The sequence below is a fragment of the Struthio camelus genome, chromosome 22, assembly GCF_040807025.1.
Source record: "Struthio camelus isolate bStrCam1 chromosome 22, bStrCam1.hap1, whole genome shotgun sequence".
Taxonomy (NCBI): Eukaryota; Metazoa; Chordata; class Aves; order Struthioniformes; family Struthionidae; genus Struthio; species Struthio camelus.
In genome coordinates, this window is record NC_090963.1 from 6,605,262 (window position 1) to 6,619,708 (window position 14,447).

The 14,447-nt window shown below is 53.3% G+C and overlaps 1 protein-coding gene across 1 annotated transcript in view; it reads left to right on the forward strand.

The window, feature by feature from the left end:
• The first annotated feature begins 6,114 nt into the window (after positions 1-6,114).
• Positions 6,115-14,447, forward strand: part of SNX19 (sorting nexin 19) — a 29,287-nt gene continuing 20,954 nt past the window's right edge. The window contains exons 1-8 of the mRNA XM_009680475.2: positions 6,115-7,501; positions 7,923-8,061; positions 8,747-8,847; positions 9,508-9,627; positions 9,918-10,048; positions 11,363-11,459; positions 11,714-11,900; positions 13,922-14,051. Of these exons, the coding sequence (XP_009678770.2) occupies positions 6,248-7,501; positions 7,923-8,061; positions 8,747-8,847; positions 9,508-9,627; positions 9,918-10,048; positions 11,363-11,459; positions 11,714-11,900; positions 13,922-14,051 (2,159 nt within the window). The 5' untranslated portion in view covers positions 6,115-6,247. The remainder of the gene's footprint in view (positions 7,502-7,922; positions 8,062-8,746; positions 8,848-9,507; positions 9,628-9,917; positions 10,049-11,362; positions 11,460-11,713; positions 11,901-13,921; positions 14,052-14,447) is intronic.

Genomic DNA, 14,447 nt, shown 5'->3' on the forward strand with positions numbered 1-14,447 from the left:
ACTTGGAGATGCTACACGTGGCTGCGCATCCCATATACCACAGGAATTTTTCAATTGGTCTAAATCATTACCTAGTATCAGAGTAGCTGCACAGCTTAGAAAGATGAGCTGTGCAAGCATGATCCATCACACCACTGTGCCTCAGCTTCCCCAACTGTAAGAAAGCCAAAGTATTAAATAAAAGGTACTTAGACTTCGTGGAGCACGCTGTCATCTCCTGAGGTAACACGCTATTAGCAAGGTGATATTAATAAGCAGATCTTACATCCGAAATTTTACATGCAACACTGCATGACAATAAATACCGTGTCAAGTGCACAGCAAGAGGTTTTTTTGCAATGATGACAGGAGCTTTTTTTTTTTTTTAAACTGACAGCTCCATTATTCATTTCAGCTGACAGATCATCAGAAGGGTGTGGGAGAGAAGGGGAGCAAAAACAGGGTCCATAAGCATGCATCTAACTTCCACACAGCTACGTGCAAAGCTATTGTGACATTTAAGACTCAGCACGGGATAAATTTCATTTATTGCACATAAACCATGAAAGTTTGGATTTACACAAGAGCCTGGAGTCAGGCTTATTTTGCTTCTACTGAAGGCACAGAAACAGCACATCTACTTCAAGAGAAGCACAAACACAGCAGCAACTTGAGCACTTCTGAGAAATCCCACACAACAGCCAGCATTTTTAAATTGTTTCTTAACTTTCTGTCTGCAGATCTGCAGAGCACTCTAATATAATCAAGGTCCTCCGCGCACAGGGGATTAGCAGGCTTATATCCCGTGGATCCAATCAGGAAAGTCTATCAGCAAAACATACTTATGTTGATACAGCTATTATAATCTGCATAATTCTTCTGAGTTCACATACTTAATGGATAGCAAACAGAGTCATTACAGCTGCAACTTACATCCATAGGATCTCTATGAGCCATTCACTGCAGTGTTTTTTATTATTCATAGCTTTAGTTATTGATTTTCAGGAGAAGATACATATTTTTAAGTACCATAAAAGCAGGAGAGGAAAACAAATAGCACTATTCCAAGATTAATACACTGCTCATAAGAAAAGGATGGCTGTCACATTGCACAGGATACAGCTGATGGAGCCTTGACACGTTCCATGCAAAATGGCTGGGTTGCTTAAGCAGCCTGTTAAATAATTTAAAGGCAAGTTTTTACTGGAGGCAGGAAAGTTCTTCCCCAAATTCACTTTTTTAGATTTCTGTGCTACAAGAATGTTAATCAATCAGACCGCAGAATTCAGCTGGGATGTTCCTCTCAGCGCAGCACAGCCGGGGTGGGGTGGGGGGGTTTTGGTGGGGGTGTTCAGAGAAAGCACCGCTCCCGGGTTAGATGAGCATCGGCTGTCCCCGGTAGCACAGGAGGAGCATGCTGCAGAAGGAGCCCATGCCCATTCGCACAGACCAGGCTGAGGGACAGCACTGCATCCACCTGCCTCCTACTCCATCCATCAGATTTTCAAGATCTGTGGCTCAAAAAAGCAGCTGCTGGCAGGCCCACAAGGAAAGCCCAGCTTAGACCAGCCTGGCTTCTCAGCATCTCAAAGCACTTTATTGAAGAGCTCTTCTGGCTTCCCCTCTTGCCCTGATGCATCTCCCCAGGGAATGCACGTATGACAACAAGCCATCCCAGAAGATGGGAGGAGAGACGCACAAGGACATCTTTGACCTGTGCCGTCCATCCAGGACCGGTACTGGAAAGCGCTAGCCAATATTGAGCATCACAGCACAACACATCTTCTATAACCACCAGCCTTGCACTCCTCTGGCAGGCAGAGAGCTGCACTGCTGAATAAACCGGGTGGAGCAGAGCTATCATCCCCAGCAGAAAGAAAACCGCCCAGCCTCAGGATACGCGTGCCAGGAATTGCTTCCCGGGCCCAAGAGCCCTTTCAAATCAACATCACAGGACAGCGAGCGCAAAGTCGAACTCGAAGCCAACAGAGCATTCACTGAAAAGCAGCAACGTACTTGTTTGTTCATTTGAAGGCTCACATACGAGACACCAGAACAAAGGACTGTCCAAATTACAACATTACTATAGCAACAAAGGGTCCCACCATGGTCTTTTTGTTCCAGACACTGTACAGACTGTCTCCATGTTAATGACTCTGCTGCCTAAGGAGGCAGGGAAGAAGCAGCAGAAAAACAACTTGCAAGATGCAACATTGGGGGCTAGGTCTTCTCCAATACCTATGCACTGACAGATGCAGGCAGGGGAAGAAATAAGCACTCCACGGCAGCTTGCAAAACACCAGCACACAGAGTGGGCAGCTAAAGGACATTATAGGTCCTTTAGTTAAGGAGCTTATAGGTGCTTTAGGAGCAGGGGGTGTGCCAGGGATGCTTGGAAGCTCACCTCAGAGCTTTAGCCAGGAGAGCCATCCCAACCGCTTCACACTGCCCTCTTCCAAGTCTGAAGAAGGGTTAGGTGTCAAGGAGCTATTCTACTTTACTGTACTGCCCGCTTCCTGCTTTAATTAACAAGTCCATCTATCTGCACTTATTCCTGTAGATCCTATTGCTAAAGCGCTGCTACGCTGCATCTTAAGACACTCATCCCGCAAGGATCACAGCAATATAGGGAACAGCCCCATTTCACAAATGATCAAGGATGGGATTTATCTGACCCACTGACCACGTCCAATCAATTGCTCCTGCCTTTTGAGGGGGGACGGAGAGTGGAAATCAGTCCCAGGACGAAGATCCTTGCTCTGACAGTACCTTGCTACAGCGTCACCTCATTTGAGTCTGAATTGCAAGAAGAGGAATTATACCTTAAGTTATTTGTCTCATAGGAAATCAGTGTCAAAGCAGGGAATTGCACATATTTTTTTCCCCCCCCTCATCCCAGCCAGCAACAGAGCTGCTCGGCTATCCGTCCTCCGTAACGGCAGAACGGCGGCTTCAAAGCCGCTGCTGGAGACGAAGGAGTGACATATACTGAGTTTTACTGCCCCGGGAGGAACTCTAGAAGACAGCTTACTCGAGCCAGTTAATTTTTTCTGCATCATTTACATCCACCCACATTAAAACTTCCAGGCAGCTGTGACTTTCACGAAGCATCTTCCAGAACCTTACCAGAGGTACCGCACCTCCCCAGAGCAGCCCGTTCAACAAAGCGCTATTAAAAGAAGAGGGGCGTAAATATTGAAGCAGACCCAGAAATTCCCCTGACCCAGTCGGAGCGCCTGATCCGACTCGCGACGCAGCAAGCCCAGGGACGCGGCGGGCTGCTTTTTATCTCTTGCCAAGTCAGTGCATCTTAGCCCAGATTCTCGCTCGCTGCTCTTCGCTCTCCCTACAATGTTAAGTCAAGGAGCTTCTGCTATTCCCGCCACCCGTTTGTAGCCCAAGTCACTCGGCTCCTGCCTTTCTCGTTCCCACCCGTAACTGCAGGGTGGAAGAGTTACTGCTGCTCCCACCCCACTATAAAAAGGCAGGTCACCATATGCGGGGACGGGGCTGTTTGTCACTGGGGGTGTCAAGATTTAAATGCATTTCCAGCTCTCCTAGCATTTGCTGCAACAACCCGCCATCCTTCAGCTCCGGTATCTTAAAAAGAAGCAGCAGCGACTGCGCAGCCGGTGGAAAAGCCTGCGGAAACCCCTCTCCTCCGTAAGCTGCCGTCAAGTGGGGAGGGGGAAAAAAACAGGTCCAGAGGGCTGGAGGCTGAGGCAGTCAATCTCGCCTCTCCGGTGAGACGCTAATCCACTCCGGCGGCCGCGCGTGCCGTCGGAGCCTCTCCAACGGGATGGATAGCGCTGGCACCGCGACTCCCTCGGCCTCGCTATCCGTTATCGCTGCTCTAATTACGGCGCTATCTCCGTACGCACGTTGTCTCCGACCCTGCAGGCGCTGCCGCTCATCCCTCAGCGCCCGACAGCTCCACGCGTCCAGGCCTCGAGGCCTCCCAGTTTTCCTCCCCGCACCCAGGCTTTGCCGGACCCTAACAGCCACGGGGGTTCAATCCCTCCGCAGGGCGAGCCGTGCCCAGGAGCTAAGGGTAGCGAGAGGAGTACTCCCGCCCCAGGAGGCAGCAACGCGGATGGGAGGCAGCTGCATCGGCATCACTAGCGCGCAGCGGGAAAATTCCCGCCCAGTTCCCGTCCCAGCTCAGCGCTTTGCAGAGAGTACAGGATGCTTCCCATGGGGGACGGGAGGAAGAAGAGGAGTAAAAGCTCCTTGATTTCACCATGGATAACACAATCTCTCCACCCTACCAGGAAGGACACCCCTACAAGAGGGGGAGCAATCCCCACTGCTGCAGGAAGGGGAAACTGAGGCACGGGGTTTCAAAACCCAACTCCAGTGCGGGGCTGCCCCAGCCTCACTGGGGCTCTTGGGGGGGGGTCAGGAAAAAATCAGGCTCTGCCGTCCGTCTTTCCGGCTACAGAGCTGCCCTCGGTCTGCCCCGGGAGCTCAAGCGCTCCCGCACGCCTGCGACCCGACCTGCGCCTCGTCCCTCCGGCTAACCCAGGCCCCGTCGCCGCTCGCTGGCGTCTCCCCAACATGCAGCGCTGGGAGCCCGGGGCGCGCCGAGGCATCAACCCCACCGACCGACCGACCGACCTCCGCGCTGCTGCTGCTGCTGCTGCTGCTGCTGCTGCTGCTGCTGCTGCTGCTGCTGCTGCTGCTGCTGCTGCCGCCGCCCGCACCACTCTGCGCACAGCGGCCGCCGCCGGCCGCCCCCGGCCCTTTTAGGCCCTCGGCTCCAGGTGCGGGGGCGGCTCGTTAGCACCCCCGCGGCGCCCCGCCCGGCCCGCTGGCACCGACCCCGCCCGTTTTTTTGTGGGTTTTTTTTGGTGTTTTTTTTTTTTAATTACGTGCAAAAAACGCTCAGCTGAGGGTTGCAAACTTTTGTTTGGCACGCGTGCAAAAGCGCTCAGGGTGCAAGCTTGTGTAGGCATCCAGAAAGAGTGTAGGGCTGCAAACTTTTTTTTTTTTTTGGCATGCGTGCATTAATTTGGGCATGCAACGTGTTTTTGCTTGCCTGCCAACACAGTGTAGGGGGTGCAAGCTCTTCCGGGCACGCGTGCAGAAATACTTAATGCCAGGGTGCAAGGTGTTTTTTCTGCGTGCAAAAGCACTTAAGTGTAGGGGTGCAAATTCTTTTCGGCATGCATGCAGAAACGCTTGGCGCAAGGGTGCAAACTCTTTTTTTGTGCCTACATGCAGACGCATGCAGCTCAGGGGCGTCAGCTTTTTTTTTTTTTTTTTCCTTTTTTTTGGCGTGCCCCCACGCTAAGGCAGCACAGGTGTTGCAAACTCTTTACTCTTTTCAGCATGCACGCGGGCACGCTGAAGGCAATGCTGCAAACTCTGTGTGTGCGTGTGTGCGTCCGCCTGCAAAAGCACTCAGCGCAAGGCTACAAACTCTTTTTGTTTTATTTACAGAAACACTCAATGCAAGTGTGCAAGCTCTTTTTTTTTTTTTTTTGCGCAGGCGTGCAAGAGCGCTTAGTGCGGGGGGGGGGGAGGCAGGCTCTTTTATGCACGAATGCAAAAACACTCAGCGCATTTATTTTTTATAATACGCCAGCTGGGAGGGGGGGGAAAAAAAAAAAGACACATTAACAGGGTACAGGTTTTTTTGGGGGGGGGGACGCGAGCAGGTCTGGGCAGGTGCCGGCCGGCAGGCGTTGGCGCCGGCAGCAGGTGGCGGTGGCGGGGGCGCGGGCCGGCTGGCGGCGCCGCTCGGCCGCGCTCGTCGGCGGGGGCGGAGCAGGAAGCGGCGGAGGAAGCGGCGGCGGCCGGGGGCCGGGGGCCGGGTGCGGGCGGGGGGGGGGAGCGCGCGGCGGTGCCGGTGCGCGCGCGGTGCCCGCTAGGGCGCGCCGTGGTGCGCGGCGGCGGCGGCGCGATGCCCGACGGCGCGGCGGGCGGGCGGCGTCGGGGGCTGCTGCTGGCGGCGCTGGGGGCGGCGCTGGGCTGGTTGGCGGCGCTGCCGCTGCTGCTCGACGTGTGGGTGCTGGCGGCGCTGTGCGCGGCGCTGGCGGCGCTGGGCGGCTGGTTGGGCCCCCGCGCCTTGGTGGGTGGCGGCGGTCGCCGGTTGCACCTGGAGCGCTTCGTGACCCTGCGGCCGCCCAGCCGCAGCGCCCAGGCCGAGCGGCAGCTGGAGCGGGAGATCGCCGGCACCGTCCGCAAAGTCGTCCGCGACTTCGTCTCCTCGTGGTACCGCGCCGTCAGCGGCCAGCGGGCCTTCGAGGCTCAGGTGGAGAAGGCCATGGCGGGCTTGGCGGCCGAGCTGCGAGGGCGGATGGAGCGGGTGGACCGCCAGGCCCTGGCCCGCCGCCTGCTCCTGCTCTGCGGCCACCACCTGCAGAGCTACCTGGGGGCCCGGCGGGCCCTGCGGGACACCGCCGCCGAGGGTGGCCCGCAGCTGTGGCGGGAGTACGGGCGGCTGGCGGGGCCGCACCCGGCCCTCCGCAGCCCGGCGGCCGAGGTGGCCTACGCCCGGGCCGCCACCGAGCGGCTGCTGCGGGCCCTGGTGCCCCGGCCCCACCTGGAGACGCGGACGGGCCGCTTCGTGGTGGTGGAGCTGGTCACCTGCAACGTCCTCCTGCCCGCCCTCCGGAAGGTGGCCGACCCCGACTGGATCAACCTGCTGCTGGTGGGCGCTTTCTCCAAAGCTGGCAAGAGGCCCCGAGGAGAGGGGCCGCCCCGCTCCGGCCCGCTGGCCCCACAGCCCGATTCCTCGCCCCTCGCCGCTCCGGGGGAGGTCGTCCCCGACGGGCCGCCGCCTCCCTCCCCACCGGCTGCAGAGCTCCCTGGAGGCGACGTGGGGGACACCTGCGAGCGCGGTGCGCCGGAGGAGGACGACGACAAGGACTCGGCGAGCAGGGAGAGCCGTGCGGAGGGGAAGAAGGTGCAGCCCCTCCAGCCTCCTGCCCTGGGCTCCTTGTTCCCCTCTGAGGACTTGGCGTCTTCCGCCTCCGAGCCGGGCAAGGACACAGAGCCGCTGGTGCCGCTGTCGGCGGCGGAGTTTCTCACCCACCCGCCGCAGGAAGCCCTCGGGGTGCTGGAGGCTCCAGGCGCCTTGGAGGATGGGGCCAAGGATGGAGACCCAGAGGAGGGCACGGCCTCCGGCCCGGACCCAGGCCTGCCTCCCACCTCTGCTACTGTGCAGGGCACGTGCCCTGACATCCAGATCGACTCGGCGGTGGAGAAGGACGAAGAGGGCCCGGCCTCCCTCGCCGCCCGCCTGGCCGTCCCCAGGAAGCCCTTCTCGCAGAGACCCTCCTGCTTGGGGAAGGAGCTGGGGGCGTCGGAGGTGCCAGCGCAGAGCCCCCTGGACCCCGGCCAACCTCTGCCCCTGCTCTCCTCCTCCCCGACGGCTCCTGTCAGCACCTTCAGCTTTGAGCCCCTCAGCAGCCCCGAGGGGCCGGTGGTCATCCAGAACCTGCGGATAACCGGTACCATCACTGCCCGAGAGCACAGCGGCACCGGCTTCCACCCCTACACCCTCTACACCGTCAAGGTAAGTGCTCCCCGTCTTGTCGGGTGCCAGCTGGGGAGCTCGGGTTGGTGCTTAGAAATGAGGATTTTGTGTGCTGCATACGGCTCGACAACAATTTTCGCCTGGCAGCAGGGGAACGTTGGTTGTGGTTTTCACTGTGGGATTTTAGATACAGGACAGCGGTTCCTGCTCTTGGCCAAGGGTTTTGTGGGGCTGGCTGCATCCTTTATATCCCGGTTCTGCTGTCTACATCGCCTTCTTCACGAGGTTCTGCTGCGCTGTGCGGTCTCCAGTCCGTAGGGAAGGGTCGATCGGATAGGTGGCTGGAGTTGGCTAGGCAGGACTGCCGTGGGGTCTGGGGATTGCGGGGCTGACGCAGACCGCAGGGCGTCAGGGTTGTTTGGGGTCTGCAAGGATTAACGACGGTTCTCTTCCTCCTCAGTATGAGACGGCCCTGGAGAGCGAGAGTGCTGGCAGCCTTCAGCAAATGGCCTACCACACCGTGAACCGCCGTTACCGGGAGTTCCTGAACCTCCAGACCAGGCTGGAGGAGAAACCGGAGCTCCGCAAGTTCCTGAAAAGTTAGTGCTCGTGTTGCCTTTCTGTAAAAATCCTTTCCTCCCTCAACCCAGTGTGTGCCCATTTCCGTTGCTGCTTGTAACAGGTATCCTCTTACAAAGGTGTGCGTTCCCTGCACGCAGGGAGACCTGGATACGATGAGCTAAAAGAAAGCTTTGCCCTTTGTGGGAAGGAGGAAGGAGATTAAGGATTTCCTGCTCTGGGGATTTCCTGCTCTGCCTGTGCAGGCCTGTATGCTGGTTATTTGTGACGATGCCCTTGTCGCTGCTGTTCTCTGCCGAGCTGGCTGGAGGAGGGATTTCTCATCAGCAGCAAATTGTAGTGCTTCAAAACATATCCTAGCTCCCATTGAGATCACAATGCCTGATTTTGCAGTTTTGCAACTTCACCAGTGACCAAAACACCACGATGCTTTTATTTGCAAATGTCTGGTTTGCGTACAAGTAGAGTAATAAGTGTTGAACATAAGCTTTTTGAAAAAGAAGCCAGTGGTTGTTCTCGAACTCCTGTTTAAAAGTCATTGGATTTAGCGTGTCCCTACAAAATCCTTAGATTTTGATAGATATGCGTTTTTGGATGGAAAATTGTTTTCCTAAAAACTTTTGGGCTGTTTGTCTGGATGTTCTGGAGCCTGTCTGTGCTGATGCATTTTTCTCGAGTTTAATTATGGGTGCATTTCATTTGAAGATATCAAAGGCCCAAAGAAACTGTTCCCTGATCTCCCATTTGGAAACATGGACAGCGATAAGGTGGAAGCCAGAAAAAGTCTCCTAGAATCTTTCTTGAAGGTGAGATACCTGCTGGTGTACCTGCGTGGCAGCCACCACCTCCCCTGGCTGCTGACTTGATTCTTCAAGTTCCCTCTCCTTGGGTGCAGTGGTCAGATCAATGCTGATGTGTTAGAATTAAGGGTTGAGAGCTGGGCTCTTGTGCTGGCTGCTGGTGGTTTTTTTAAACTCTAATCTTTTAAATTTTTAACAAGTAGCTACTGGACTGATTTTTACTCTTACTGGAGAAAGTGCAACTAGAAAATACCTGGTGGGTTTTTTTTCCCCTTTGCTGTCTTGATTTGAGCCACAGTGGGGTAACTGCCCTGCTGCATGTTACAGAGGAGGGAAGGCGTGAAGGCATGCTACAGCAGATGCCATTTCATGGCCTGTGGGCCTGTATGAGAGCTCTCAGGTAGGTGGAACGCTTTGGAGATCGTAGCATATTGTTGAGGATCAGAAGTCTATGGCAGGCAACAGAGATAGCTTGCAAACAGATTTTGAATTATGTGTAGCAGGGCCGTGAGCTGATAGCTATAGCTTTCCGAGAGCTGGCAAGCTGTCACATGAGACAGCTCTGTATCCGCAGTGGAGCGCATCAGGTCTTTTCCACCTGCACTGTATATAAGTGAGCTGGGAAGTTGCCTCAGAAAAGACCTAAAGCTACGTCTTCCCTTGCAGCAATTGTGTGCAGTCCCTGAGATCGCAAACAGTGAGGAGGTGCAGGAGTTCCTCGCCCTGAACACTGATGCCAGGATCGCGTTCGTCAAGAAGCCCTTCGTTGTCTCCAGGATAGACAAGGTAGACAAGTGGGGAAATGGTTATGTGTGCCTAAATCCTCCTTTCACACGTACCTCTTGGGCTTCGTTTTCTGGACGTCGCTGCTGCAGGAGTAGCTGGAAAACCTCAAATACCGTGTTGCTGGGCTGAGCTGGCCCAGAAAGCTAGTGAGAGTCAGAACCTGTCCCACAGAGCTTGAAGTTTTTGATGGAAAATAGGAAGGCGAAGTGGGAGAGTGCAGGTCTGATAACTCTTAATTTGGACTCAAAGACTACTCCCCCAATAATTGATGACACTGCTGGCTTTTGCAGATCGTGGTCAATGCTATTGTGGACACGCTGAAGACAGCGTTCCCGAGATCAGAGCCCCAGAGCCCCACGGAGGATCTTAGCGAGTCAGAAGTGGATGGAAAGTCTCAGACAGATGGGAAGAAGGCTAACAAGTAAGGGCTGTTCTGCAGCTTGCCTCATGCTTTATATAGCGCATGCACTTTATAAATAAACTGACTCTTAAGGTGGAAGTACTGACCTGGTGTTTTAGATGTGGTAAATAACACGTTGCCATCATACTTCAGCTGTATTGCTTTCTCTTTTGAAAGCTGAGCAAGGGTACTTGAGCTCCTGTTTAGATAAGAGATTTTTCCAGGAACACTCTGTTTTTTACAGCAGTTGGTACTGAAGGTTTTCTTCCTTGTGGGTTTCTTTCTGAGGCAGCTGTGAGGTGGTGGCATTTGGCAGCAAAGATGCTGTTGCTCCTGAAGAATTGCTTTTTAGCCTTAAACATGTACGCAACCTATATACGGGGTGAGTCACTGCAAAACGTAGCTGTAAATTGGATGGCGTTGGTCTGCTACTGTTAAGAACAATCATTCTGTGCGCAGCACCTCAGGGCAGATTTCAAAATGCGCAGAGAAAAACATGTAGCGCTCCAGCTAATTTTACTTGTGTTGTCTACCTGATGGTTTACTCCTACCTTTCTCATGTGTTTTTGCACAGTAGCCTGTTACTTTTCCTAGCAAACGTGTGAATAGTTAGGAGTAGCGGTCAAGGTCAAGGCACATACAGTTGTTCTGCAAGTGTTTGACGTTTGTCGTTGCTCGCGGCGACAAGCCCTGTTGTGCTTGTCAGTGATTGTTCCCTTGCAGAAAAAGGAAAGGTTTCTGCACAAGCATTGCTTTTTCCAGAAAAGCCAAACTTTACTTTAAAAAAAAAAAAAAAAACTGCTTTGGACAAAAAATAAAAGACAATCCAGAAAAGTACACATCTTGAAGAATCTTGGCTGAAAAAGACATTCCTTGGTGATAAACAGACTTTTTTACAGTTTGTCCCAAAATCCAAGACGCCCTTTCTGTGTGTGTGTGTATACTGAGAACTGGATTTCACAATCTCGCTGAGTATGCCTCGTCTCAGAGGCTTTTCTGAGCGTTTTCCGGTATCCGCTTACATAGTCACACCTTGCTGAACAGATATGCTTAGATCTGCGTATAGGCCTTTGTCTAACACATCCGTAGAAGAAGGTGCGCGTGTATGGTGGATAATGGAAAGCCTTGAAAGGCCAGTGTTCAAGAATGTGTAGTTGAGGCAAGAGCTCTTAAGGTCATTCTGGGGGCAGATGCTTTTTTTTTTTTTTTTTTTTTTTTTTTTTAAAACTACTTCACGTTAACCAGACCTAAAACAGTCTTCACTGAGACTGGGAAACTCATCATTTGGAGCTTATGGAGAAAACCCTGACTATGCTGTCTCTCCTTCCTCTTCAGGTCCAGGCTGAGGTTCCCATCCAGTAAAATCACTCCAGTGCTGAGTGTGGGTGAAGCACATGACAGGGTCCTGTACTCCCTGAGAGAGGGCAGTGCCGTAAGTATGGATCCCTATTATGATCCTTTTGTGATCCTGACCACTGGCCTGTTCGAATGCTGGCTTGGAGTAATCCAGGTGCACAGCGGTCGTGGTTGCTGCAAGCAACCCTAGCTGTGCTGTTGGATAGAGCGAGGTGCAAATCGTGGAAGGTGGTAGCAGCGGGAGGGCTATCTGGACAGCAGAGACCTCACAGGTCTGTTGAGCTCTGGCTATGTACAGCCCATGGCACTAAAGCATTGCTGCTTCTGCAGGTCTCTGACACCCTGTCGCTGGCGGGTATGGAGTCCTTCATTCAGAAGCAGGAGAAGCTGCTGGAGGCAGTGCCCAGCACTGCCCCCGAAGGCGAGGGAGGTAGAGAAGCCAAGGAATTCTGCGTGCACCGGGAAACGGATGTGCTGGGCACATCGCAGCAGGGGACGCATCCGGACGCGGGCGCTGGTGAGCTTAGCCTGTTTGTTAGTGCTTCACCCCTTCTCCCTCAGTGCTGGCACAGCTGGCTCTGCAGCTGCCTGCTGCCAGGATCTGCCTGCTCAGCTTATGAGGTCTTCAGCATGGGGACCTGGTCTCCTGCCTGTTGCACCTTGGTTAGTGAGAAAGCAAAGGGAGCATCTCAAATCCTGTTGGGAGATTGCTCTGGACTGTATTGCTATTGGAAGCACTCAGGTCTTGCACGCACAGCTCCTTTGAGTCACTGTAGATCTTCACCTTAGTGTACCCGGTGCAGTTCCTGCAGGAACACATTTCTTAAGGACAAGTTGCCTAAAACGCTAATGATGTAAAATCAAGCGCTTGGGAACTCACAAATGGCAGAATCGCGTTTTGTAGGTAATCCAAGTTAGCCTTAATGTGTCTCTGCACTGTAAAAGCATCTTTCTGAGATATAAGTTTGGATGAAACTGGTGGGAATAGCAAATCTGTAGTCCCAATTCAAAGACTGACGTTCCCTTTCTGATTGTAGCCCTCTCCCCTGAAGCGCAGAGATGCTGCAGTCTCTCAGAACAGTTACAAGATTATTTTGAACATAAGCAAAACATGTTTAATTTTGTTCTTGGGAACAGCTGAACTGTATCAGCTGGAGCTTTCCAAAAATTTCACTCTAATGGTTCGGTTTGACAAACTCTTGACTGAAAGCATGGGCTTGTGACAGGATGAGTCTGGTACTCTGAGATCTAGCCATGCTACCTGCTTTGCCTATAATTTTTAAACATGTATCCACAGTTGTTTTTGGCTGCTGGGGAGCAGGACTGTGATCTGAGGTCAGCGCTCTGTACAGAGCGCAAGAGGTGCAGGCTCTGGCAGTTAGCTGGGCTCATATGGAAGCTTTACGTAAATGATGTCAAATGCCTGCAGGTCTGTGATGCCCCAGATCCAAGGCAGGGCAGACTCGTCTAGCGGGATAAGAGGAATGAATGTCTGGGAAGCGGCTTGCTAAAGGCAATCAGTGTCCTATATCTGCTCAGTGGGTGATCTCTTGGAAAACGTTGGCCAGCCACTATCTGAGGAAGGGGACTTGGATGCTACAAGGGGTTGTCTTCGATTGGCCACGTGATACGTTTACAGGCCTGTTCTGCACACCCCATGTGATGCTTAGGGGCCAAGCAGCATATAAGTCACTAGCAAATGAGTGTGTGTGAGGGTCAGAGAGTCATTTTGCTTTCCCAGGTCGCATCACAAGGGATATGTTGGCACGTGTGTGAGTTTTTGTCTTAACTGATGCGTCTGGTTTATCCAGATGTATTTTATCTATCTGTCTGCTGAGACCTGGGCCTGCCACACGATGGCAGCCTGCGGACACCAACCAGAGCCTAGCGCCTGGAAATACTCTGCCCTTTTGAAGAAGGGAAAGGTGCCTTCCTTCCCGCTTGTTTTGGGGGCGCTGCCATCCTGGTGCATGGACTGAGGTTAGATAATCCCTAGTCATAAAATGTTGTCACTCACTCCTGTTAGCCCGAGTTCAGGGAAGTGGGGCGCTCTCTGTATCCTGTAACTGGGCTCCAAAACTCACCATCCTTTTCATATAAACTTTGCACCAAAAGACTAAAGCTGGTCCATGTCTCAGCAGCATGGAGGGGAGCAAACCAGGTCAGGCTGCTGTTGAGCCAAGCGCTGTACAAGGCCTCTCTTGGCGCCAGTCATGCCCCAGAGCTGGGATGCAGCTGGGCAGGATTCAAGAAAAGCTGCGCTTACAGCAGCCATATTCTGGTCTGTTGCCCCCTTTGGAGGGAGGACGGGACTGCTTGGGTGAAAGTAGAAATGAAAGAGTGAGCAGTCTGGGAGAGGGGGATGCCCTGCTGTCCAGGCTAGCTGTGCTGTAGCAGGGCGTTTGCATGTGGCATGGGGCGTTCGGTCGGGGAGAAGAGCATCGCTCGGGCCGTTGGGGAAAAGAGTGAGCTTTCCGCCAGGTTTGCTTAGGCTCTAGAGCTGGTGTCCTCATCTGACCCTCCTCTTCCTCCTGGCAGACTCTGAGACAGCTTTGGCTGACCTGGCCCTGGACTTGCTGCGTCTGCTTCTGATGGATCACTGGAGCTGGCTATGCACAGAGAACATGCAGAAGGCCATCGACCTGCTTTTCGGGACCCTTATTCAAAGGTAAGGCTTCAGCAACCAACCTCATGCTCTGTGGCATTTCCTGTAGTACCTGGGGCAAGCAAGGTGCATACATGCCCCTATGCCTTCTCTTGGGAAACGACCCCCTAGTACCGAGTGGGGACACTGGCAAGGTTTGCTCTTTGGTAGCTTCTCAGGGATGACCTTTCTAGATGACCTGTACCCTCTTCTTTTATGGGGATAGCTTTAAAGAATATAATATCATTGCCTTCTCTTGGGTAAGGCTAGATGTGGTCAGCATACCGCTTCAAATGGAGTTACGGTATAAAATGGAGCTCTTGACTGAATGCAGATAAATGCTATTTGTCAAATCAAACAAGGTTTTTTAAAGAGGATGTCGCCTGTATCTAGAGTGAGCATCCCGGAGATTTGCAGAAG